The sequence below is a fragment of the Elaeis guineensis genome, chromosome 11, assembly GCF_000442705.2.
Source record: "Elaeis guineensis isolate ETL-2024a chromosome 11, EG11, whole genome shotgun sequence".
NCBI lineage: Eukaryota > Viridiplantae > Streptophyta > Magnoliopsida > Arecales > Arecaceae > Elaeis > Elaeis guineensis.
This window is the reverse complement of record NC_026003.2, coordinates 123,019,798-123,047,695: the sequence shown is the minus strand read 5'-3', so window position 1 is coordinate 123,047,695 and position 27,898 is coordinate 123,019,798. Positions and strand designations below refer to the sequence as shown.

Genomic DNA, 27,898 nt, shown 5'->3' with positions numbered 1-27,898 from the left:
CTGCATCATGTCTCTGTTTCCTGACAGTCACAAGCTAACCTGATTTGGATTGGAAAAAAATTTTCGAACGTTCGTTAGGTTAAGATTTCGGTGTTTCGTTGCTCTCTGGTAGGGTCACGTAATAAACAAAATTCAAAGCCTTCGTTAGGTTCAAAAAGTGACATATCTCCCCCACGCACCTTTGCATTCAATACACGTTTAGCTTCCCGTGAGAACAAAATATGAAAATTAAGTTTCTTTCGGGACGGCAGTGGATTGACTTGGTTGGGTTCGAGATATCCCAAATTCTGGTCCGCATTTGAGGTGGGATGTTCTGGGCCGTACAAACATGACAGTCGTTTACACGGACGGCCGTCATTGATGCATCATAAATAGGACCTTTATGGTTTCGGATGAGAAGAACTTTCTTCCGTTTCATTTTTTTCTCGGGTAGAAGACTACAATCAGATGAGAAGATTCAAGTTCGGTCAGAAAAGTCTGAACTCATGCCTAACCCATTTGGAGAATGTAAACTTATTATTGACCCACGTATTTTACTTAAAATCTATACCAAATCTTCCAAAAATCAGTTATATATCTTAATAAATAAAAATAAAATATATTATCTCGGCAAGATCTTAATAAATAAAATATTAAAAACGAAACTAATTTGAGAACTCAATTTCATTTGATATTGGCAAGATCTTGAAATATCTCGGCATTTCAATTCATTCTAAACAAAACATCTCGCCTAAGATGGACCGGGACCTTCGATGGTCCAAGAAACCTTCCTATCAACACTGACATACGTCCCAAGATTCAACGAAGATTATTAAAAAAATGATATTAAGTTGATATATATCAGAAGCAGATTAACAACCAAACCAATATATTATCCCAAATCATTAATCGAAATATATTTGAACTCTAGGGAAAAGGGCAAAAAAAAAAAGTAACAACAGTAATGTTCGCTACCCTCGCTCTCAAAAGAATTGGAACAAATCCATTATGTATAGACTAAATAAAACTACGAAAGGTTTTCAGAGCATCTCCCTCCGGGTGGCGTAGCCGTACCTGGATCGCCGGATGTTGTCCCGCCGCTTCTTGTAGACCAGCGCCCCTAGCCCCACCACGGCCGCCGCCGACAAAACCCCCACGGCAATCGCGGCCTTCTTTCCTCCGCTCATCCCGCTGGAGCTCTCCCCCACCTCGGCATGCTCGTCGCTCTTTTCCCCGTTCCGGACGACCCCGTTGGCTGGGGACGGCGTCGGTGACGGTGAGGACGCGGGGGCGACAGGCGGTGCCGGGGGCGAGTCGGAGTTCTCCGGAGAGAACGCGGGCGACGGGGCGGACGGACCCATCGCGGGAGCCGGCGACGGAGTGTGCGATGCCGGCGACGGGGCGGACGGACCCATCGATGGAGCCGTCAACGGAGTAGGCGATGCCGGCGACGGGGCGGACGGACCCATCGCGGGAGCCGTCAACGTAGTGGGCGATGCCGGCGCCGGGACAGGTCCTCCGGAGAGCGGCGAGGGTGGGATATCGGACGACGCGAGATCCAACGCGGAGAAGAGGAGGAACAGCAGGACTAGGAGGACGGAAGGCAATGCCGGTCTCGCCCCCATGGCCGGATCTGGTGTAGATCTGGAAGATGCAATAACTTACGGTTGGACAAGGAGCAGTTCCAGATCCAGATCTCTCTGGACTCTCCTTCTTTAGAGAAGAGCGAGGGAGGGAGAGTATCTACGATGGAGGGCGCCGCGGCGCAAGAAATAGGAGGGGGGTTCGGTATACTCAGTGCCAGCTGTAGTTGAGATGGATAGCATCACTGAACGAGGAAGGTGGGGATATACCCAACCCAATAAAAAGCCTGGAATTCTTTCCTTCCCCCGGTGCGCTCGACCGACCGGAGATGAGTGGCCTCGTGGACATTCACTTAAACACGAAGGGATCCTGCCTGCCTCCCACACCAAAATAAAAATAAAAATAAAAAATAGAAAATCCCTGTGCTATCGTGCGCGGATGACCTTTAGGTTTACCTGCTCTCCAGTTTAACATAACGGGGTTACGATTGACATCCATTTTTTCTGGCAGCGTTGTATCTACCGATACGATATAAATCATTGGTATTTTTTAAATGTAAACTAAATTTGAAACTCTAAATAATAAATCTTGCGGCCGGATCTTTGCTATTTGAATCAAGCTTTCCTTAGGATTAATTAAAACATCAACCTCTCGGTATGATTATAACGAATAATGGTTTCTGTCTACTGATCATTTTATTTAAATATCCAGTCCAAGACCGAGTTAGACAAAAACTGTTCCAAAAATTGGTTAACGGAAGCGTCGGAGATCCTGCAATCACATATCTGACGGAACCGCGCCACAATCCAGTTTTTTTATTTAATAGGTCATGGGATCTCGTGCGAGAGGGCTTGGACGGCTCGCCCCAGGTTGGCGTGATTCTTCCTCTAATACGCGGGAAACTTTACATGAAACTGGAGGCGCACCGTCGCATAAATCGGCTGGCAAACTTTTATTGCATGCGAGAAAATATTTGAACCATTAAAGATCCAAAATAAATAATAAATATTGAAATTCAAAAGCTAAAATGTTAAATATGATCTTTATTACGGAAAAAAATTAATATTTATGTATTTTGATAGTTTTAATTTTTTATTAAGTAGATGTGAAAAAGCATTCAGATGCAATGTTTGTAGCTATTACACCACAAGCCTTGGGAGAAAATATGGCGCATAGCCTTTTTTTTTTTTTTTCTTTGGGCAATTATATTACAAACTCAAAACTGGGACACCCTCGTGCATAAGGATTCTTCCACCAACTGAAATACACTTAAAAAGGACAGTTTAATTGAACTTGGATTGTAAATGTTCAACTTTTGCATTTAGATTCCATTTAAAAAAAAAAATTGTCCACACAGTTTTTTTAATATTTAGATACTTTCAAAATATGAAATCATGATCCATGATGTGAATCAATTTAAAAAGCTTATCAGTGGCTTTAATCAGTATTGGAAAAAGATACCAACTCGTACTCGTGCCTCATGCCATGACTTTTCTGCCCTCCTCTTTCTCATCCAGCAAGATAGAATACTCTTACAAGTTGAAACCGTTGCCTAGGAATTGATAGAGATTGCCCGACTAAGATATCCGGACCAAGGTGCTTAAGGTATCCAATCAGAAGAATTGCAAGAATTGTACAATTCCAGAGCTCGTATGCTGCCAAAGGCTTGCCACTTGCTTTTACAAGGATCAAGATCTATGAATCCAATTAAAACAAACCTTTTGCGCATCATCACTTAAAGAAGCTTCATTAGATGTAAGTCCAAAAAGCATAACTAACCATTTGCGCAATTCACTGTTTTTTCTCAATGACAACTTCAATTCATCCCTTATAATGATATCTACTTTGTAAATCAATCTTCCGTAAGACATCTCTTTCTTAAAGTTCCTAATAACTATCTCATGACAGCAGTGCAATTAACAACTCTCTCTCAAACTTTGTGATACCTATCTCATGGTAGCATCAGAATTAGGCTAACATCCTACATTGATGGACTGCAGGCCTGTTTGGTGATCTGTTTATTCATTTTCCTTTCCAAAAAAAAAATGAAAAAAGAAAAAGGAAACTCTCTCTCTCTCTCTCTCTCTCTCCCCCCCTCCGGAGTCTTTTTCAAAAGAAATAACGGAAGAGATTCCATCAGTACAAGAAAAAAGCATTGAGTACTCATTAGTGGCAACAAAGGTCTACCAAGTGCCAATTTTGTATAAGAGGCAATTTAGCTCTAAAATAAACAACAATATTTTGGCTGTCAATGGGCCCTCATTCCTAGGGCTTTGTAAGTTTACCACATTACACACAACAAGGTCCAAAAAGAATAGTGATAAGGTAAAAAATGAATCATAAGAGGATCAAATAAAAAGCAAACTGTCAATGCCGAGTTGTGAGGATGGGCTTGGCGCAATGGCAAGGTTGCTCCAAATGACCTGAGTGTTCAAGACATGAAAATGGCATCGCCGCACGTATGGCTGCATAATCTGACCCTCCCTGACTCCACAACGACAGAAGCCTCATGTACTGCAAAGCCCCCTTTTTTAATGTCTGGTTGCGGTAGTCGCTTCCACATTTAATTCTTTTCGGATCAATGCTAGAACCTCCATTATCTGATAAAGTAGAATCCAAATCAATATTTTAACAATGCAGCGATATCAAATACAAGTACTCTTGACTCATCAAAGAAAAAGAAATATGCATTCTTCTCTTAAGAGATATACATTACTTCATATATACTTCAGGTATGTGCATGGTCCTATTATTTCTTGGCATGAGTTTGTTACTGGATTACTGTATAGTTTTTGTACACATTGCAACCATATTTTGATGGCTAGCTCATAGGGTGTAAGCCTTTTAATGTACATGAAGTTGCCACTGCAGGTTACAGTTATAGAGAACAACTACACAAGCTTGAAATGTAAAATTAGTTTAGGAAAATGTCCAAAGCGGGAAAAAGAAAGCAACAGCTAAAACATGCAAGAAACTAGTAGGAAATGCATGTGGAGCCCCCAAAAAAAAAAAAAGTGCAGTCTTGATAAACTTGCTTGCATCCTTCCCTACTGCTTTCTTATTCTTAATCATTTTAATTCACATTTCCTGGTTGCTTTACATGGAGGAAAAAATTGAACATTATCCATTTCCTGTCCACGTTTGTTCATAAATATGAAACAATATGAAATATGATTCCAACTATTCATGACTATACCTATTAGCTTCATATCTTATCGAGATGTTGTGACTTGTGAACACTCTAATATCAGCTCATCATATTCCATGGTATTAAATTAGCCTTGTTTTATACAATCAATGACCAGGGAACTTTGTAATGCTTGTAAATGCTAGCAATCAACTATTCGCATCATATTTTTTTAAAAAGAAAAAAGTTACTCAAGCTCTGTTGCAAGAAACAAAGAATACCAAAAATATTACTTTTTGGCTGCAATTCTTCGAACTAATGTACAACTCCTCAGCTAAAAGAGTCCTCATAACTTGGTGCACATGGCTGCAATTCTCCTATTTTGATTAGCTCTTAGTAAGAAAAACAACAGAGCAACAAATGGACATAGGATGAGTCATCATCCTTGTGAATGTACTTGAGAGCATTAGTCAGTCCAAAAGGCTTAACTAGGTCATCATTTACTCTAAAAGTTGCATTCCACTTATCAATTGACTCAAGGCATATCCATTGTCAACCAAATCCCGGATCAAATCTTGAGAAAATGCAGTAATGAATAACATATCTAACAAATCATCAAGTCTCGAGATTAGACAACAAATAATTGATGAAAATTTTGTTTGTGGCTGTACCATCCATGTATACACACTAATTCCATGCTTAACCTGTCAATGGAGTAGGTAAGCCACAAGGACATAAATTCCTGAACATGACCCTTCAACCAAGCCAACAACTATCACATTATCTCATCATGTTCTGAGGGAAGCATCAGGATCAAATTGATGGCATGATGAGTATTTGTAATACGAAGCAGTCCATCTGGCAGATCTTCAAAGATGAAGTCCTAAAACTCCTTCAGATCTTCTTTCACTTTTTCAAGCAAGTCTTCAAATGCTTCGTTAGGTTCTTTAGCATCTTCCACAACTAAGTCATAAACATTTCCAATATGCTTTTTTCCTTCCTCAAATCTTTCCATTCCGAGAACTTGTGAGTGACTTGAGGAGGGAAGATCTAAATATGAGTAGAAGTTGCGATGAAGAAGATGGAAAATACTGCATTAAACAGTAGCCCTGAATAAGAATAATATCTGAGTAACAATCTATAAAACCGACCCCAAACTGTTGGTGCTAGGATTGATGGTTATAGTTAACAGTTATGGTTCCAAGAATCTCATATCACTCTTTTTCAAATCTATTAGCAAATCAACCAATGTGAGTTTACCTAGTGGAAGATGAAAGTATGAGGTAGTGTAAGTTTGTATCCCACAGAGTAGGCTAAATACGAGCAAGTCACAGAGCAATGAGATGGTTATAAGTGCTCGAGCAAAGTGATAATCTCAGATTCTCAATGGGTTTGAGCTTTCTCTATTTGTCAAAAGCATTCTAGTGGCAGCTTAACAAGATTAAGGGAAGAAAACTATGATAGGGGTCAGCAATCAATGATCACTAGTTCAACTAGAATGAACAGATATTCTAAGAAAATTTAGGACTAAGTAAAAGAGAATAAAAAGGCAAGAAATGGTCTCTTAAGGTAGTAACGATTACAGGATAGTCGCTTGAAGATATGAAGCAAGGAGTATTGATATAGAGACTCATTGTATGCACCCCATGTCTATTGTCTGGCCGATTGATGCTTACTAGATGAAGCAACTAACAAGATGGTGAAATCAAATAGGATCAGAAGTGGTTCGTTGTCTAACGAACATGACTCTAGATAAAGCTTCATTGCTTGCATCAACAGTTCGAGTGTCTGGACATTCACATAATTTTTTCTCAGAGAAGTAATTCACATCAATTGAAATCACAAATACACCTAACAAAAGAAGGAACCACAAGGCCCAAAAAAAAAAAGGTTAGAGAGCTAAAGTTCATCTCAACTCAAGTTTAAGATGCTACTATAGTGGGCAACAATGGAAGCATCATCATTCATGAAGGTTCTCTAGCTAAAACATCAGAAAAGGAAAAATATATTTTTTTAATTGACTTATTAAATGTATCCTCCATATCACTAGAGTAACCAAACCTCAGTATCATTAGGAAGTATAAGTGTGAATCTTAAAGAATGCAGGAAAAAATATAACCAGATCAAACACACCCAAGGAAGGCCATTACTACCCTATAAGATCTAACAATTGAAGAAACATCTTCCACTTGGTACAACTAAGAACAACATTATATTACTCAAAGCAGCTAAAAAAACAGACATACTATGCACCAAACAAATTCTAGGATTTGGTTATCGGTTGAACAAGCAATTTTCTTCATGTTTTGATTCAGTTTTCTTATCATTGGCCCAAGAATCATATTGGATCAATAAGGGATCAATGCTTTCTTGAAACGAAAAATGCAGTTGAAGAGAAGATAAGTTTATTATAAAGAATGAGTTATATTACCCCAAAATAATGTTGCAAAACTGGTGAATAATGGTCCAGTGATATGTATATCTTCTGAATAAGGCCAAGAAGTACATCCACCTCATCCCCAAGCAGATCCACCTATTAAATAAACACCAATGAAGCCTGGCTTAAAGATTCAAGAAATTTTACAACTGCATGTATATAGAAACAAAATAAATAAATAAATAAAAATATTAGAAACTTCAATTTGGTAATTAAACTTCTCGATGCATCGTTGAAGTGCCTTCACTGCTATCATTTTTGAAAATGTCAAAAGATACTAGTAAAATATGCAAGCTGAATGTATCTTGGAGGAGCATCAGGAATAAGCATAGCAATTACCTTAAACTGCAATCAGTTGATTAGATAATTTATATGGATGGGAAATACAGTTGGATGGTATGCTAGAGCAGATATGAAGCCTGATAATGCTGGAACTGCCAGTAATGACTTAGCAAGGTCAGAGTTCTCATAAAAAGTTTTAGCATGATGAGAAACCTCTAGAAATACACGTTTGACTCAAGCCACATTAAAATTCTTGATGGAACAGATTTGATGCACAGGTGTACATATAACAGTATAACATTCTAACCTCTGCTTCAGCTGTTTGGAGGTCATAACATCGCCTTGTAAAAGCCTTATGATAGAGCAATTCTTTTCTCTTAATTGAGATTGCTTGCTCAATGAGAGGATTCAACAGACTATTCAGATATCCCAACCTGCACAAGGATTCCTCAAGTAACCAAAATGCAGTTATATTTCTTCCACAATTTTCAAAATCAATCACTTAGATCATGAAAACAGTGTAAGCAGCAAGAATGAAGCACAAACTAAGTTTTCCAGAGAGAAATTTCCTTGTGAAATTTCAGTTAATGAACCTTACATCTTGGATTCTAGCTAGCACAGACATAGTCTGGATGATTTTCCTCATTCCAGTACTTGGATAAGCTCAAAAATATCTCCCTAAGCTCATCAGATGGTGTGTACAACGCTATACAAGATACATGTCTACTAAAAAACTTGAAAATAAACAAAAAGCAGTCCCTGCAAAGTGAAAGATCAAGTATTGCTCCCTCTCTTCTACCATTTGTCTCTTCCCTCTTTTTCTTCTTTTTCATCTCCTTTTCTTCTTCTTGTTTTTTTTGGTATCCTTCACTCTATGATTTCACTTTATACTCTCTTTTATTTACTTAATGAAACTGTTTGGACCCCCTTGCCTAACTTCTCCTCAAAAAAAAAAAAAAAAAAAAGGAAGAATAAAAAAATGTGCTGTTACCAGGATGGAACATTTTCCATCAAACAATGGACAAGCAAGCAACAAATATAATCAAGAAATAAATAAAATGATAAACAAGTTCTGAGAATTTCGTTTAAGTTTTTGTTTTAGGCAGACATGAGTTCAAATTTGGTGGTTTTAGCAGTTTCAGCCTGAGTTTGGCAGACTGGTTGAGCTGAAAAATAACAGAAATTCAAAAAATAAATGATCAAAAATTTAAATAAAATTATTAATAAAATAAAATAAATAAATGAGAAATTAAGTTGGAAGTCATTTCAGATTATATTCCAATTTGTGGGACCTTTGAATATATATTTCCAATAAAGTTATGATTAAACATTTAAAAAAGAAATTAAAATAGGCTTTCTGCATTAACTTTTCTGAAATGAATCAAAGTTACATATGAACCCCTGAAAAATCATCCCTTCAATATTGACTCCTTTAGAAGTGCTAAAAGTTAAACTAAGGAGCAAATGAAGCATTTGTACTCTGGATGAATCTACTAAGTGAAGTTAGGGTGAGTCTGATGCCTTTTTCTTGTTGCATCTTCATCAAGCATTCCACTCTCCTTCTACCAGCTTCTTTGAAGATCTTCTTCCCCTTTTAATGTGTTTTGGAAGGGAGAATGTTTTACAAAGTGTTGTTTTCAGGAGTTAACATATTACTAGATAATATTCATTGAAAATTTGTTCTTGGCAAATATTTCATGACTCTAAGGATGGATTTGCACCAAGCAGAATGTATAGGGGTCAATACAAATTGGTGCATAGCATTTCAGTTAGTGACAAAATTGTCCAATCTTTTAGCTTCTTTTATGCCCATATATTGCAAAAATATAAGTGTCACCCAAATTGCAAGAAATACAAATATCAAAATGCATATTAAGCACAAAAGATCAACTATATATACATTTTTTATACATTATATGAATTTATGTTTCTGTATAGGGCTATACTAACAGAGATAGAAATATGCACAGACTATGCCACCTAAAGGCATGTAGTTGCAGCTTCTTGCTACAAAACAATGTGTGAAGGCCAGCTTGTTTTCATGTGTATAGTGATAAGCATAATCAAAATTCAAATTTTAATACCCTTCTGCTTTTATAAGCTGCATGTATACATCAAACAGAACAGTCCATAGAATCATAACTACCTTGAAATATTTACTTTTATTTTGTCAAACACCATAAACTCAAAATCCAAGATTTCTTGTGAAAACTTTGCAAGAGGCATCAGAATGAGCTGCATCTCGCTCCAACTCTTTCCTGTAAATCCTGTAGGTGAGCATGTGGTGTGGTGACCATTATGTATCATGCCACTTGCTGAAGTTACCCGATCATGTGCCACATCCCTATTGTCAAGAGGTAATAAACATGGAACCGATTTACTTAGATGCATCCTACTAGAAATAAAGTGGTGCACTTCAAAATTTCCGTCAACTGGCTTAAAAGCATCATCCTTCTCGGCCAACAATTCAGTATGTTGCATATTTAGTGAATTTGATGCTTCAATTTTATACCCATCAAGGTCAAGGTGAATATGAGGTTCCACCAGTTCTAAATTACAATTAAAATCAAAACCTTCCTCCACTTTAAAATCATTTGATCGTGATTCTGCTTCTTGCATATTTTCCATACCTTCACTGATTGTAGAAGTCTCAGACAAATTTTTACCAAATGGCATGTCTCCCTTTGGGCATTTCATTAAAGTTAAATTCTTAACACATATCATATCTTTGATTACTTCACTGAATACAATACAATCAATCTCTTCCTTGAGAAGCCTCTTGATGATATAAGATTCCACTGGTTCTGAATTACAATTAAACTCTAAACCTTCCTCCAACTTAAAATCATTTGATAGTGATTCCACTTTTTGCATGGTTTCCATACTTTCCCTGATCATAGAAGTCTGAGACAAATTGTTACCAAATGGCATGTCTCCATCTGGGCATTTCATCAAAGTTAGATACTCAACATGTATCATATCTCTGATTACCTCACTGAGTACAATGCAATCAATCTCTTCTTTAAGAAGCCTTTCGATGCTATAAGATTCTAGATCATTATTCCATCCTTGGATCATTCCACTAAGGATAACCCTATATATATCCTCCCTGATTAAGGTCTCTATGTTGTAAGCAAAGAAGTCAAGGTGCAGCCCTCTCATTAAACCTTTAGAAAGAATTGTGTATTTCTCTTCCAACATCTTAGCTTTAGTGTCCAAATCAACATTTCCTTCTTCTAGTTGTCTTATCTCATCAAACAGCTCGGTATCTCCTAAATGACAGCATAGCCCATTTCTTGGTTGATCAAGGAGTTCTCTCACTATCTGAGTGACCATAATTTCTTTATCCACCGATTCATATCTTGATGAATTGTTTTGGAGAATGCTGGTGGGTCTTTCATAGGCTATAAGTCTGTGCTTATCACAAGCCGCAACCAACTTGGAATTCTTCCTTCTAATATCATCCAACCTTGAAATAGCCCTAATAAACATTTGTTTAACAGAATCAAAGGTTTTATCATTTCTTAAGGAGCACCCTTTTTCTCTGGATGGTTCTCCCTTCAGCCAGTTAATTACTTGATTTTTCTGCTGTATGGTTGTCTCATGGTTATGTACCAAATCAGCAACAAAATGCCCAGATAGATTTTCGTTAGATAGACCTTCTGTTTTGCTTGATTTTGCAACTTTTGAAGAAGTATCATTGAACTCCTCATGTATTTCTACTGCACCAGAAACAGCATCATCTCTCGAACCTCCAAAACTACAGCTATCTTTTCCTCCAGCATTAGCACTTGACGAAGGATTGTAATGGGACCTCAAATCCATGCTGCCATCAGTTTTCGACTGTGCATCTATTTGAGGAAACAATCCCTCAAGCTCATGATGCAAACTTGTAATGTCATCCATGAAAGCTGACCAGCTCATGTCCAACAAGGCTGCAGGAGAACTTTCTGTGGAAACCCCAAACTCCAACTTGCCTACATGCTGAGTTTCCTGAAGGTAACTTTTAATAAAAACATTAGATGTATCTTTTTCCACATCTGAAACCCATTGCTGCTCATCCAGTGCTGCCTTTAACAAGGAGACAGATCTTCCCATTATTTCAAAAGACGATTCAATCTTTTCTGTGAGAATACCAACATCAACAACAATCTCTTTAAAGTCCAACTTCAACTGTGCGATATCATAAAGCTCATGCAGTGATTTCATGCCACCACCATTCACACCAAAGTTGAATGTCAACTTGTCAACATCTGAGGAGTTTCTCCTATTCTTTTGCATCAGATTGGTCAAAATTTCCCGTCCATCCTCCAGTTTGCCTCTGATTTTCTGCAACTGTCGATGCAAAGAGCCTTTCAGTTCACCGAACACATGGTTTTCATTTTTTTCCATACATATTGCATCAAATTGGACGAATCCACTCGCTTTCTTACTTTTTACTCTTTCGAGCCCAAGTGCTGTGTGCAAAGAGCTAACTTCTTCTCCCTTCATTTCCAAAGCCAATCTAAGCTTTGATTCATTTTCCTTCCTCCTTGTTAACTCTTTATCTTTCTCTTCAATCGCGAACTCAGTCTCCTCAAGCCTATGGTGGATCCGATCTCTAGTCTTCAATAGATCAGAGAGCAACTGCTCACGTTCACAGGTGCCTTCAATGATGTTGCCATGGATCTCGTCCTGCAGGTATTTCAGGCACCACTCCAGCTGCATTATCGCCAGCTCACAGAACCTTGACTTCTCATTCAACCGCTCCAAATTCCCTTCTTTTGACAAGCTCTTCTTGTAAGCATTCTCCATTGCTGAGTTCACGATACCCATCATGATCGAATCAGCGACCATGCCTGACACCCTCAATCGACAGTCAAGACCATCAAAGAATGCATCCATTTTCTCAGATCTTCGCACAATACCGTTTCTCTAATCCACAAAACAAAGAATATATAGAGAATCTTGATACCAGCTAATTATTCAATAGGTTAATATATATAAGGGTTCTAGTAAGAATCAAATCCTTTTTTTTTTTTTTTAATGCTACAAACCCTCAGATAGTCTAATTCTTCCGACAAGAATCAGAGAGCCAAAAATCATGAAAATCTTTAGCCTTTTTCCTCGAGAATCCGTCGGACTAAACGGGAAAGTTACAAGAATGCAAAAACTCTAGATCTCTATACGTAAGCTTACGAATAGGAATTATCCATCCGGAAAAAAATAAAAATTGCAAGAACAAGATATATAATTCATAGCAGAAGCACTAATATAAATGATGAGCATGGCAGAAGAGTAAAAGAAATCAGAAGGAAAATAAAATAGCTAGGTTTCCGGTATCAATATTTGTAAAACTGGAGGAGGGGAACCGAATGGGACTGACCTGGTCTTTCGGGAATCCCAACGTCCGCCTACGATACGTGAAAGCACCTCCTCCTCCTATCTCGTTTCTTGGCGCGCTCACCCCACCTCTCCGGCTCTCTCCCTCTCTGATACGATAATTTCCATATCGTTGTTGGGTAATGTCGTTAGAAAGTGGCCAAGAGGCAGTAGGGGCTAGTTGGTTTGTTGTTGTGTTTTCTCGAGGACAAAGGTAGTTTGGGGAACAAAAATTATACGGGGCGGCACTATAAATTATCATATGAGGCGGTCGCCATATTTTTTTTAATATTAATTTTAAAAAATAAATTTAAAAATTAACTATTTTTTCTAACAACGAAGTTACCCATTTCATCGATTTATTTTTTTTTTAATTTCAACACATAAAGATATATACTATATAATCATATGATACACATTAAATATATAATTAGGTGATACATACTTTAAATTTTTTTGATATATACCCAGCAACAATTTAATGCACATATACAGCTAAATTGATACATAGTTTATCGAATTTAATTTCACTAGTATAGAGTATATGACTAATTGGTATATATCTAACAAAATATTCATCCAACATTCTAATATACACCTCTAGATAAAGTAATATATATTTTTTAAAATATAATATTCATCAATACATAGCATATAAATAAATGATATAGATTAGACGGCTTATTGATACATACTGTAAGCTTTTTTGATACACACCTAGTAACAATCCAATATATATCTACAAATAAATTGATACATAATTTATCGAACTTAGTATTTACTGGTATACGGTATATGGTCAGTTGATACATATCCAGTAAAATATTCATTTGATGTTCCAATACACACCTTTAGGTAGAACGATACATAGTTTTCATGAACTTTTTGATGCAAAGATCTCAGAAAAGAAGAAAGATTCGAAAGAAAAGAAAGGACTTTAAGGTGTATATTAGGTCATTGTTAGATGTATGTCAAAAAAGCTTATAGTATGTATTAATAAACCATCTGATATATATCATATGCTCATATGCTACGTGCTGATGAATGCTATATTTTGAAAACTATGTATCACTTTATCTAGAGATATGTATTGGGATCTTAGATAAATATTTTGCTAGATGTATATCAACTAGTCATATACTCTGTACTGATGAAACTAAGTTCGATAAACTATATATCAATTTAGTTATATATGTGTATTGGATCATTGCTGTCTGTGTATTTAAGAAGCTTACAGTATGTATCACCTGATTATATATTTAGTGTATATCATATGTGTTAGATGTACTGATGAATACTTAATTTAAGTCATTAGAGATACTAAATATTATGGTAATTAATATTATTTTATTGAATTTTGATGCTCTTTAGTCTATTTTGCAGATAATTAGGAGTTTGGGTTCATACGATTTAAATTAGACTCAAATTGGATCAGACTTGAGTGAACTAGGTAACCAGCTCCTATTCAAGTATAAACACGACTTAAATCTTAAGGACTCAGATTAAAAGATCACTCTTCATGAAGATCTAGGTGTGAATATAACTTATTGATCAACGGAGGAGAAGCAATATGAAGATCCAAGGGTTCTTATTTACGCTTTCATCTCTCTTTTCATGAAATCCTAGCCTCTTCTCTATAAATACACCCCAGCCCTCCTTTCTCAAGACATTAGCCCCCTTGTGGGGTTCTTTATCTTCTCCCCTCTCTCTTTCTTCTTCTCTTCTCCATCAAAGCTCTTCCCTTTCTCTCTTTCCATGAAGCCAATACCTAAGTTTCTCTCCAAGCTGCTGTCCCCATCTCTCCTTCTTTCTTCTCCATAAGTCTAAGAGAGGTACTAACCCTACCACACCTTTCATTAAATCTAGGAGAGATCCTAATCCTAATGCTACTATCTTTTTTCTTCATATTTTCATGCTTCATCTACCTTTCTTCCTTGGAGTTCCTATACCAGGCCTTCCAGCCACTGTCTACACGGAGGAAGACGAAAGGATTCAAGGAGGCGCATCCACCATTGGGCGCAGCTAGAAGATCAACTTGGTTTAGTTGTCTTGTATCATAATTTTATTTCTTTTTCTTTATGTATGCTTCTTTATTTGATTAATGAAAAATAATTTTATTATACTTTTTATACTTCTTTCTTAATTTTTTACAATCTATTATTTTTTTTTTTTATATTTTTGAAATAATCAACTAAGATCCCTGTGGATACGATCCCGACTCACCATATCTATATAGTAGTGAGTAGGTTTAATTTTATTGTACTATGATATGCATCAAATTTTGACACCGTTGTTGGAGATCTTAGCGTGATTGTTTTGAAAAAAATAAAATAAAATAATAAAAAATATTTTACTATTTTTTATATTTTTATTTCTTACTTTAGATTATTTAACTGCCTTACATGCTTTACTGCTTTATATTTCTAGTTGATTATTTTCTTCTCTTGGACTCTTGCTTTTCATACTTTACTTTGCTGATTTGTAATTTGCCTTTTATTGTTAGTTAATTTACTTTAATTACTTAATCACCTTCTATTTATTTTTTTTTAAATTTTTATCTTATATTCCTTTTCGTATATGATAGATTTACTACTTTATATCTAGATTTCTTTATTTACATGCATAAAAAAATTTTTTGCTTTCTATAGCCTAGTGATTTACTGCATTCTATAGCTTAAAATAATTTACTGTATTATATAATTAATAATTTTTTATTTTTTTAAGTAGATTAGACTCTTTGCCTTTTATTTAAATTACATAGTTATATTTTATTCTTAATTATGAGATTACTTTATTTGCATAGTTAAGCAGTTATCTTTTTTATTATTGCCCATTATTTCTAATGATTTATTTCTTTTCATAGCTTAGAATAATTTATTATCCTAAAAATAAATTTGATTTATTACTTTATTTGTAGGTTACCTACTTGCCTTTTAATCTTAGCATTATTTACTTTTCATTTAGTTAGATTCACTAGATCTTCTAATACTTAATTAACTTAATTTAAAACTTACCTCTTATTTCTTCTTGCTTAAAGATGACATAATATAAAAAAAATACAAAGACACCATATAACACTTGACTAATATAAATAAACTAATTAAATCTTAAAAACTACTTAACATATTTGGATATTTTTTCTTTTTGCATTGTATATTTTCATAAAACACTTTAAGGATACTTAACCCAATTAAACAAGATAAGATGGGCATTTGATCATCCTTTCTTGACCCACAAATCATAATTCTACATTTGCATTGACCTAAGCCTCTAACTTAAAATTAATTAAATATTGACTCTTAAGGACTCTCGAGCTCAATAAGATAAGGAACCCTATGAGTTGGACCGGGTTAAGATGGTCAGTTTAATTGGTGTCTAAAAAAATAGTGCAGGAATTACATCAAAAAAAAAAGTGGTTCATTAATTGATTCCATTCGCTGACCTGACCAACTTGATGTCTAAGAAAAGCAACAGGGGGACCCCATCAACCTTACACTTACCTGACCAATTAAGTGGCTAGTCTTTTACTTGGAGTGCTCGAAGGTGATCTGGACAGTTAGGAACTATCTAGATTTAGGTTAACCCAAAGATAGAGTTGATCTGATTGCATCACTTATTTAAAAAATAAAAAAATAATAAAAATAATTCAAAACAATCTTCGTATCTATTATCTCTAGGTCTAGAACTCTATTAGGATTCTCATCTTTAGAACTTCTCTCTTTCTTCTTCTTTTCTTCTTCTTCTTCTCTCCCTCTTCCTTAAAAAAAATCAGAAGGAGATTGTTCTAATCTAAACCTTTTGAAATCAATCAGAACAATCCGATAAATTAGATTTGTGCTAGAAATATGGATTTCTACAATAGAGAGGATGAGCTGTTCTATAAATTAGATCACCTACTAACTATTAGACACTCTCTTTCTACATCTTTTCTTCCTGCACAACAAGTTGAATGCCAGCCATGCATCAATTTTTCAAGTTTAGGTATGAGCAAGTTTATCAAGATCAAATCCAAATAGCCTACGAACTAAGAAATAACTTGTTGCTCCTTAGATTGATTTTGATGATTACAAAGCATTTGAAGGGGTACTAATGATTTTCGCTTGAAAAAGACTTATTGCTCTTCAGGGGCAAAATCATAATTTTACCAAACTCTGAATTGAAAGTATCAAGTGATAGAACAAAAAATTTGTGATCCATTGGTGAAAATTTTATTATTTTTGGACTTATATTTTGAAAGATATTCATATTTGAAAAACATGAGTCAACCCATGAGTCGACTCATGGCATATGAGCTGATTGGCACGCACACTTTTTGACCGGCACAGACTTGGCACACCCTGTGAGTCAACCCATGAGTCGACCCTCAAGGCATGAGTCGACCTATGAGTCGACCTTTGCGGGTCTTGGGCCAATTTTACAGAACCTTGCTTCCCTTTTGGTTTTCTGGTGTTTTTCCACAGAGGTCGACCCATGAGTCAACCCCCAGGCATGAGTCGACCCATGAGTCGACCTCTGTGATGGGATTATTCCGCAACAGCTAGTTTTTAACCCATTTTAAGTGCTTTTAATGCTCATTTAATGTGGTCTAACGGCTCTATTTCAGCCCAGAATGTTTTCCACCATTTTTTGAAACTATAAAAGGGACAAATAGGTGGGAATCATTAAGAAGAGAGATTTTGAAAAGAGAATTTCAAGCTAACTTTTCAGCCCTAAGCAAAAGCTCACTCAAAGCATTCAAGAAGCCTTTAATCCAAGCTTACCAACTTCTCAAGTGTACATTCAAGTCTCCAACCACCTTGAGGAAATCAAAAAGGGTCTTCTTCTCTTTGAGTAAAGTGTATTTAAAGTCTTATTCGCTCATTAAAGGAGCTTTCTTTGTACTTTTTGTGCTATTCATTGTTATACTCTGTTTGAGTTATTGTTTTTATTTTGAAAGGGTTCCAAAATAAGGGAAGGTTGATCCGAACTTTGAATCGAAGTGTATTGGGTTGGCTTGTACCCGGAAAATAAGTGGACTAGCTTGGGATAGCTAGAGTCGGAGTTTCCGACGTTTGTATTCAAGTTGAATACAAGTTAGTGGATTGAAATTTTCAAGTAGGAGCTTGGAGAGTGAATGTAGGTGCAAAGTTGGCACCGAACCACTATAAATCCTTTTGTTTGTGTTGTACCTAATTGCTCTGCTTTAACTCTTCATTACTCTCTTGCATTCTTGCATTTAGCCATTAGCCTTGAATCAACTTTACTCTCCCTATTTATTGAGCTATTGTCAAATATTTTTCATAAGACATAAGTTAAGCTTAAAATTTTTAGAAACCCAATTCACCCCTTCCTCTTGGGTTGCATAGCTGGGCAACATAACTCATTTTTTAACGACTACAATCCAGATTGGGGTGTTCAACCAAATTTTTTGTAGAACCCACACCCAGTGGGTACCCCAGCAACACAAGGATCTACATTTGTAGAAGCACCCTATTACGATATGCCCTATTTATAATATCAACCTTCTCCAACTATCTATAGCCCATCATTTGAAGAGAAGATTTTGCAAACACTAGTAGGATTGAAAGCACCAATCAGCTCCTTCACTCCTCTATGCAATCCTTAGCGAAAATAGAAATTCAAGTCAATCAATCAGTAATTAGAATCAGTAGAGAAGAGGAAGGAGAGCTGTTTAGTCAGTCTAAGAGTAATCCAGAAAGACAATATCTAGCTAGAAATTTTAATATTCCTATAATTTTTCTTGAACAATCGATTATAACTCTCAAAAATGAAGTAGTCTTAGAATAACTCTACACAACCAAAATGACCAATACATATAATTCGACTAAGACAAAAGCATATAGAGAAAAATTCAAATGGTAGGATGAACCAATTCCATCATCACCCTACTTACCTATGGTCTCCTTCCCAAGTGTCTTAGAATCACCCACTTCTTTTTATGGGAAGGACAGAAAAATAGGTGAAATACTGGAATCAGTTGAGACTTTCCAAAGACCACAAACAGATAACACAATAGAGGAAGTTACACCCATAATTCTCTCCCAGGATTTCTTAGATTTCTATTTAGCTCACTTCGAGGTGGATGATTTTGATATCGATGGGTATATCACAAAAATAAAAGATCTAGTTGATATGCCTTATCCTAAAACCATCCTACTTTGGATCAAAAAATATAAGTCATCACCTAACCCTCTAATAGTCCTCTTGTTAGAATCATCACCTGTTCTAGAACTGAAGCCGCTTCCTGACGCACTTACTGACACCCTTCTAGTGATCCCAAATCAGAAAGCCCAACTTGTAGGTATTCTAAAAGTATATAAAGAAGCTGTTGGATGGGATATCTCTGAAATGAGGAACAATGATATTGAGATTTTTATGATTGATTTTTCTATTTTTGATACTACTTTCGAGGACTGTCTCCAAAATCTTTCTACGGCTTTAAAACGATGTATGGAGACAGATTTAGTGTTAATTTGAAAAAAATACCATGCTATAGATTGAGAAGAGATGATGTCAAAATATATCATACCTGAGATAGAGATTAGAGTAAATCAAGTTATAATTGAAGAAACTCTTAAACTACCAATCCTAATCTCGATTCAACAAACACAATCCCTTCTTGATCATCAAAAAAATTATGAGAATATTATTAGTCTCTGGTATTGCGTGCTTGCCTAGTACATTCTATTGGTCCAGACTAATCATTGTAGAGCATTTCACGAATATTTTTCGACTATGATGACAAGGCCTCCTGATTGGTCTTGTCCTTTTGAAATCTTGAGGGACATACCCAAGTTGGTTATAGATGGGACTCCCTTATAGCATCTGGCTGAAGACGTTAAACTTAGTACTTTTTGGGAGGCAACCCAGCTTATGCAATATTTTTAGTTTCTTATCATTTTGTAGGAATCTCTAAAAAGATAATTAGTCAAGTTGAATCTCTATAGTAGAGTAGATGAGTGATGCTACTAGCTAAATTAGGGGGAGAGCCACATTCACACTAGCTGAAATCAAGAACATATCACACCCTACAATGAAGGACCTCTCAATCAATATTGCACACATCGAACTCAGGTGGTGTCCTTCTTTGTTACATTCTATTTTAGCTTTGTTATGATTCTCTTCTTTCATTGGGGACAATGACAATGAAGTTGGGGGGGAAAATAACTAATTTAATTAAGTCCTCGAGTATGATTAGAAATAATTAGCTCTATGTACCTAAATTTTATCTCGATTTGGAGTTAATCAGGCATCCTAATCAATGAGTGATTGATGGTCTAGATAATTTTAGAGATATCAAGAAAAAAATTATTAAGAACACCCAATGAATGATAGAATTTAGATTATACCTAATGTCCTAAAACCAACCAGTTTGGAAGTCATTAGTCTAAAGCTCACTACAAGAGTCAATTAGAAAGCTTAAGGGGTTAGGACATTGTACCGATTGTACATGAAAATATTCTTTCAGAAAAAAAAAAAAAGAGAGAATAAAGAGAATAAACTGCAAAAAGATACTACACCAAATCCACAGTAAGTTAGAGGACTTAAAGAGTAGAATAAAAAATTATAAAAAAAGATCTTTAAAGATTTCTATGACTAATACTCAACCACTAATTGGATCGAATTAATAATTCAATGAAGTATCTCTTTAATGATCTAGCCGGATATTAGTTACCGTTAGAAATATCTAGGATAACTTTTGATTCAAGGATAATTTGGTGCACATTACTAATGTATCTATTTTACTCGAGGACGAGTAAAGTTCAAATTGAGAGGTATGATGAACACTTAATTTAAGTCATTAGAGATATTATATATTATGATAATTGATGTTATTTTATTAGATTTTGATGCTCTCTAGTCTATTTTACAGATAATTGGAAGTTTGGATTCATACGATTCAAATTAAACTCAAATCGGATTAGATTTGAGTGAACTCAATAACCAGCTCCTATTTAAGTGTAAACATGACTTAAATCTCAAGGGCTCAAATTAAAAGATCACTCTTCATAAAAATCTAAATATGAATACAACTTATTGATTAACAGAGGAGAAGAAATATGAAAATCCAAGTATCCTTATTCACGCTCCCACTTCTCTTTTCAGAAAATCTTAGCCTCCTCTCTATAAATACACCCCATCCCTCCTTTCTCAAGACATCAGCCCCTTGTGGGGTTCTTTATCTTCTCCTCACTCTCTTCCTTCTTCTCTCCTCCATCAAAGCTCTTCCCTTTTTCTCTTCCCATGAAGTCAACTCCTAAGTTTCTCTCCAAGCTGTTACCCCCATCTCTCCTTCTTTCTTCTCTATAAGTCTAGGGGAGGTACTAACCTTAGCACACCTTCCATCAAATCTAAGAGAAGTCCTAATCCTAGTGTCACTATTTTTCTTTTTCATATTTTCATACTTCATCTACCTTTCTTTTTTAGAGTTTCTGTACCAAGCCTTCCAGCCATCCTACTGCTGTCTGCATGAAGGAAGACGAAAGGATTCAAGGAGGCGCATCCACCATCGGACACTGCTAGAAGATCAACTTGATTTAGTTGTCTTGTATCATAATTTTATTTTTTTTCTTTATATATGCTTCTTTATTTGATTAATGAAAAGTAATTTTATTGTAATTTTCATGCTTCTTTCTTAGTTTCTTACAATCTATTATTTTTTTTTATATTTTTGAAATAATTAATTAAGATCTTTGTGAATATGATCCCGACTTACCTTATTTATATAGTAGTGAGTAGGTTTAATTTTATTGTACTATGACACGCATCATGTACGTCCTAAAAGTTAATCTGACTGATACATTGTAATAAATCTAGGACATAATTTTGTACTTAATACATTGATTTGATCAATAAAAGGACAAGTTTTATTTTTATTTAAGAGTGATGTGTCCTTGAATCATTCATGAAATCAATACTTCGATATATATTCTCAAAGAATTAAGAATTAAAGGTACGTATCATTAATTTCTAAATATTTTCGATCATGGTATCATTATGAGAATGATGATCGATTCAGATAGACCGATGCATAGATCACTTCTTTTGAGGTAGATGAGTCTCTGATTTACAGTGTAGAGATAACGATTGATGAGTGTGGGTAGTTGTTAGAGAATGACTAGTACTGAGAGTGACCATATGAGAGATCACTTGAATTTCTACTCAATCATCAGTGATTGTCTCGATGTTGTAGTTATGTAAATGATCCTTTAACCTACGATGGTACGATTGCTCGCAGTGTAGCTGCTGGAGTCTGACTGACACATAAACATAGTCTCGATGAGTTCTTGTAGTGGATATTGGTGATAGTTGATCCAGTGTAGGAGTAGGATGCACATCTAGATGCAATCTATCAACCTTGATAGAGAGGAGTAGTCCTATAAAATTTGAGAGACTAAGTCCGAGAGTTTGTGGCTACAGCAGTATGATTAATAAAAAAAAATTATTAGGATCATAATTGGACTTGAGCTAATCGAATCTATTATATGACTGATGATGAGGTTTGACGATTTATCCATGATCTGTCAACTAGTCGGGACTTATGATAGAGGGACTGAATCATATGTAAACTACACCTTAAGATTCTATTTCGGTTCTACTGAGTTGCCACTATATACTGCTAGGTATCACTAGTGGATTATGAGAGCTCACTAGGATTGCTTAAGATCAAAAATCTTTGATGAGTTAGAGTGGAATCATTTTGATCCATTGAAAAGAGTTTTAATGATACTATGATAGAGATCATGGTATATCTCACTATCAGACAGAATTGAATCTATGGGGTCACACAACAAAGAAATTAGATCTAGAATAAGTAATTAGACTTATGAAGTCTTAATTGGGTTTAGAGAAATCCTATTGGGTTTAGGACAACCTTACTAGCACATGGTTGAACTCAATTTTCTCTTTGCACTTAAATTACTTATTTGATAAGATTAATTCAAATTAATTATCTGCTAATAATTTAAATAAATTAGATTCATTAGGCTCTAATTATTGGATACTTAGGATTTTAGATCATATGTATTAAGGATTCAAACCCTTAATTAAATCCTTGATTGTTTGCATTGGGGCGCCACTTGATTTGATCAAGTTGGGTGTGCCCACATGAAAAAGAGCATATAAGATCAGGGCATCCCCTAGGCCCTATGTGGCATGTGAAAAAGTAGATGAAAAGACTCTAATAGTTGGTGCCTTATGGATCTCCTAAAGGAGGTCAAATATCTAAAGCTACAAGGATTCTTAATGCAAGTAGGGCTTGTATTAAGGGACTATTTGATTTTGAATAATATTCAAACCTTTTGTCTATTTAAAGTGGCATTCTCTAAGGATTTTATGATCAGATTTTCAGCAGCTCCCATGCCTCCTAAGGTCTCTCCACGTCTCCCTCTCTTTTCCCTTCTAGTTCCAACGCCCAAGGAGCTTGGGCATCCTCCATCTCCACACCCAAAAGGAGTTTGGGCGTCCTCTTTGATGGCTGATTTTCAGATCTTGGTTGCTTCATTATCAAGAAGAGCAAGAAAAGAAGAGAAAAAAAAGATTAAAAAAAAAGATCAAAGAGCTGATCACGATCCAGACTTCATTCAGATTTGCAAGATGATCATTCTTGGAGAAGAAAGATCAACACTATAGAGGACAGTTTCAAGCTGATCCTGAGTAGATATCCATAGAGGTCGGATACTTACACAACTAAAAAAAAGTTTATCTTCTTTCAGATCCAGATTCGAAGAAAAGAATTATGAAACAGGTATATAATTCAATCACATATTTAATTTCAACAAAAAATTTAGTATGTATTCAATTTTAGCATATGAAGTAGATTCATATGTTCTATATTTTATACATATATGATTTAGATTAAAAAATATTTTAATCTTCTATTCTGCTATATTATTTAGAAAAAAAAAATTTGAAACATGCATGCATGTCCCAATACAAAATTCCAACAGTGGTATCAGAGCCACGGATTTCATATGCATAAAATTGACATATATATTTTTGAAAAAAAAATAAAATTTAATTTTTTTTAATACATGAGATTGTAGATGATTGTTTTAAATCTAAAATTTATTTTAGATTTAATTTTTAGATCATATATTCGATATGTGAAGGCATGCACAGATTTAAAATTTGTTCTAGATCGATTTCTAGTTCATATATATGTGATATATAGATGCATGTATAAATCTATAAATTATTTTGATCTGATTTATGATTTATATATGAGATATATGATTATATATTTAGGTCTAAAAATTAATTTTAATTTGATTCATAATTTATATATAAGATATATGATATCATATTATGATCTGAATTTTTGTTTAGATCTGAATTTTACATACATATATGAGATATATATTTGTATGTTAAATCTGAAAATTAATTTTATAATTTAAAACTTATCTTTCATATAAAAAATTTAGATCTGAAATTTAATTTTAGAATATGAAATTTATATTTATGCATGAGGATTTTGATCATGAAAAAAATCAAAAATTAGGTCATGTAATTAGATTGCATTTAAAATTTTTGATTTGAATATAATAGATCTAATTCGATTAAGTAATTGATCAAATCGAGTTAAGTGTTGATTAAAATTAGATCAATTAAGTTTTAAGATCATACAATTATTGTTGGTCAAATTGATTAAATCCCATATGTAGAATCGATTAACCTAAGGACCTAATTCAGTTCGATGGCTTAAGTTTGATTTATTTAAGCTAATCTATGTGGATCAATTAATTTATTGATGTCTAAGATAAATAATTGAGAGATAGTTATTTAATTAATTTCATTCACTGATCTGATCAATTTATTGATGTCTAAGGAAAGCAACGAAAGGACCCCCACCGATCTTCACTTAGTCAATTTGAAAGATTGAGTTTTGAATAAGATTGCTTGATGGTTTGGTTTAGTCTATGCCAGTTAGATCGATCATATGATGACTGATTAGATGAGATCTAAATCCAAACCTTTTCATAAATATTAAGTCTATAGGTCTTCCACCATTGTAGATGTGTGAGCGTGATACTGATGTTGATTGTTCTCGATCGGTTACAGTGATTCAGTTACACCAAAAATATACAACCACTCTATTAGCAAAGAGTTACTCCAGGATAAAGATGGGGTTGGACCTAATAATTGTTAGGTGAGAGACCCAATGACAGTTTTGCACCTGCTTGTGAATGGTGGATCGGATTTAACTAAGGAGTATGGTCAATAACTGTTAAGTGAGTCCACATAATTTAGAGATCAAATTGCTGCACCATACTTAAAGAAGCATCTGGACAAAGAGTTATCCACACATTGGTGTACGTGTTAACAATAACTGTTAGGCGAGGTGCATGGCATCGGTGGGATTGCAACACCCATTACAAATCCAGTTATCACGTTAGGATTTCTGCTTTCCACCAAAAAGTGTAGAGAATTGAAAAAATAATTGAAGTCATTGTTTGCTTCTTATAATTTCTAAAGCAAATAAAAATTTAAAGTACAAAAGTCTAACTTGAATCTCTACTCTCACAGTTAAACCATGTCTGCTTCAATCCCTCTAGCCTACATTCTTGAGTCCAATCATTTGATCGAAACCAATTTTAAAGAATGGCTAAGAAATCTTAGGATTGTCCTGACTTTTGAAAAATTAGGTCATATACTTGATCAGAAACCCCTGATGTTACCAAATCATCCTACTGCTAAACAAAGAACAGTATATGAAAAATAGATGGATGAAGACAGTCGTGTTAAGTACTATATGCTGGCTTCCATATCAAACGAGTTATAGAGCCAGCATGAGCATATGCCCACCGTCAAAACTATGATCACTCACCTACAAGAGTTGTATGGTGAGCAGAGCTGCACAGCGTGCTTTGAAGTGTCCAAGAGACTCTTCAATTTGAAGATGCGTAAAAGACAGTCAGTCCATGAGCATTGTATGATAGTGATCAAGAACATTGAGGAGCTTGGGAAGCTTGGATTTGATATGCAAAAAGAATTGCAGATGGATTTGATCCTTCAATCCCTTACAAGTTTATATAGTCAATTTATTATAACTTTTCATATGAATAAATTGGATTGCACTATACTTGAACTGGCCAATATGTTGGTCACTATTGAGAGAATCTTGAAGAGTTCAAAAGGTACTGTTCTCATTGTGATGTGGACTTCTTCATCTAAGAAAAAGTCTGATTGGAAGAAAATGGATGAATCCACAAAGAAGCAGAAGAAAGAAAGTAAGCCAAAGAAGGATGTTTTGAAGAAGACTAAAGCAAAAAAAAATATTTTCACCGTGATGCTGAAAGCCACTGGAAGAGAAACTATCCACTCTACCTGGAAAGCCTGAAGATCAAAAAAGGTGACCAATCTTTAGAAGGTATGCTCGTAATTAAATTTAACCTTATGGTTTCTTCTACTTTCAATTGGGTATTGGACTCTGGTTCGAGTGCTCATATATATACTTCAACATAGGGTCTAATAGAAAGTAGGAGGTTAAGAGAAGATGACAGATCCTTCGAATCGATAATGGAGTAAAAGTTGCTGCAAAGGCTGTTGGCACTTATCCTCTTCAATTATCGTCAGGATTTAGATTAAATTTGAAAGACTGTTATTTTGTTCCTGTAGCTATTTGAAATTTGATTTTCATATCTGTACTAGCACAGGATGGTTTTTATTTTTATTTTAATAAAATTTTTTATTTTATTTATTTATAAAATAAATTGATTGTACGTGATCTTTTAATTGATAGTCTTTATCACTTGCATATTCATACGAATATAAATTTAAATGAGCAAGTAGTGAGGACCATAGGTCGAAAGAGACTTAGAGACGAAATTAACTAAAAGTACTTATGGCATCATAGAATAGGCCATATTAGAGAGAACAAGATAAACAAATAAAAAAAAGATGGGATCCTTGGCTCTTTTGATTCAGAATCATACCCAGCTTGTAAATCTTATCTTCGAAGAAAAATGGTCAAGTTACCCTTTGTGGAATATGAAAAAAAAGTCACCGAGTTACTTATCCTAATATGCACCGATGTGTATGGGCCATTTGATGTACAGACCAAGGGTAATTATATCTACTTCATCACTTTTACCAATGATCTATCAAGGTGCGGATATGTGTATCTAATGAAATACAAATTTAAAATTTTTAAAAAGTTCAAAAAATTTAAAAATAAAGTAGAGAAACAAACAGATAAACCCATTAAGGTTCATCGATCTAATCGATGAGATGAATATCTTAGTCAAAAATTTTTGAAATATCTCCAAGATAATGGTATACTCTCTCAATGGACTCCATCTGGAACACCTCAGCTCAATGGGATATCTGAAAAGAGAAATAGGATCATATTAGATATGGTTAGGTCTATGATGAGCTTCACTGATTTATCCTCATATTTTTTGAGACATATCTTATTAACTATAATTCACTTATTGAATAGGATTCTATCAAAATCCGTTTCTACTACACCATATGAGATATGGCATGGTAAGAAGTTGAGTTTAGGTTATCTTAAGATTTGGAGATGTCCGGTCTATGTCAAGAGACAGATAGCTGATAAATTAGAGGATAGATCTGTAATAGCTCATTTTATTGGGTATCTAAAAGAATCAATGAGATACTACTTTTATTTTTCATAAGATCACAATATGATTGTGAGTTAGAATGCCATATTTCTAGAAAATTAGTTTATCCAGGATGGTGGTAGTGGGAGATTAGTTGAGTTTGAAGAGAAGGTCTCTGAAGAGCAAAAGCTATGGATCCTTAGGAACCTATTATTCAAGAGCTCCTCCATCATCTCATAGATCTAGCAGGATCTTCCAACCTCCTAAAAAGTACATGGATATACTTATGGAGAAAATAAAAAAAATATTCTTTATGGAAGATAAGGGTCATGGTGATGATCCTAATACTTTTGATGAGATGATGTCTGACATTGATTTTGAGAAATGGTTAGATGCAATGAAGTCAAAAATTAACTTAATACACTCGAACCAAGTATGGATCTTAGTGGATCCACCCGAGAGTATAGTACCCATTGGGTGTAAATAGATCTATAAAAGAAAAATATGTACAAATAGTAAGGTAGAAACCTATAAAGCTAGACTCGTGGTAAAAGGTTATAA

At 34.9% G+C, this 27,898-nt stretch overlaps 2 protein-coding genes across 5 annotated transcripts; both read right to left on the bottom strand.

Annotated features, from left to right (window-relative positions):
- Positions 1-808: 808 nt before the first annotated feature.
- On the bottom strand, positions 809-1,884 carry LOC105054519 (uncharacterized). The gene has a single exon (XM_010936048.4). It carries the CDS (start codon positions 1,602-1,604, stop codon positions 1,020-1,022), a length of 585 nt encoding a protein of 194 aa, XP_010934350.3. The 5' UTR covers positions 1,605-1,884; the 3' UTR covers positions 809-1,019.
- Positions 1,885-3,729: 1,845 nt separating this feature from the next.
- LOC105054565 (uncharacterized) lies at positions 3,730-12,971 on the bottom strand. 4 transcript variants are annotated; one of them, XR_012135551.1, is made up of 6 exons: positions 12,775-12,971; positions 9,556-12,323; positions 7,717-7,843; positions 7,467-7,561; positions 7,122-7,223; positions 4,129-4,163 (listed from the first exon to the last, which is right to left on the bottom strand). XR_012135551.1 is itself a non-coding variant. In XM_073246229.1 (5 exons), the coding sequence occupies exons 2-5, from the start codon at positions 12,291-12,293 to the stop codon at positions 4,095-4,097; spliced, it is 3,036 nt and encodes a 1,011-aa protein (XP_073102330.1). In that variant the 5' UTR covers positions 12,294-12,323; positions 12,775-12,971; the 3' UTR covers positions 3,730-4,094. The 4 variants fall into 4 exon arrangements, 2 of the variants coding, with proteins under 2 accessions (XP_073102330.1, XP_029123225.1); XR_012135552.1 differs by lacking the exon at positions 4,129-4,163 and adding an exon at positions 5,759-5,781; XM_073246229.1 differs by lacking the exon at positions 7,467-7,561 and having other exon boundaries at positions 3,730-4,163.
- Positions 12,972-27,898: the final 14,927 nt, after the last annotated feature.

Coding starts and splice junctions, on each gene's coding strand:
- LOC105054519 (XM_010936048.4), bottom strand. CDS start 1,604: ATGGGGGCGAGACCGGCATTGCCTTCCGTCCTCCTAGTCCTGCTGTTC.
- LOC105054565 (XM_029267392.2), bottom strand. CDS start 12,293: ATGGATGCATTCTTTGATGGTCTTGACTGTCGATTGAGGGTGTCAGGC. Junction 7,844..9,555: donor ATAAAAGTAAATATTTCAAG/GTAGTTATGATT, acceptor ATCCTTGTGCAG/GTTGGGATATCTGAATAGTC. Junction 7,224..7,716: donor TCCAAACAGCTGAAGCAGAG/GTTAGAATGTTA, acceptor TTTATTTAATAG/GTGGATCTGCTTGGGGATGA.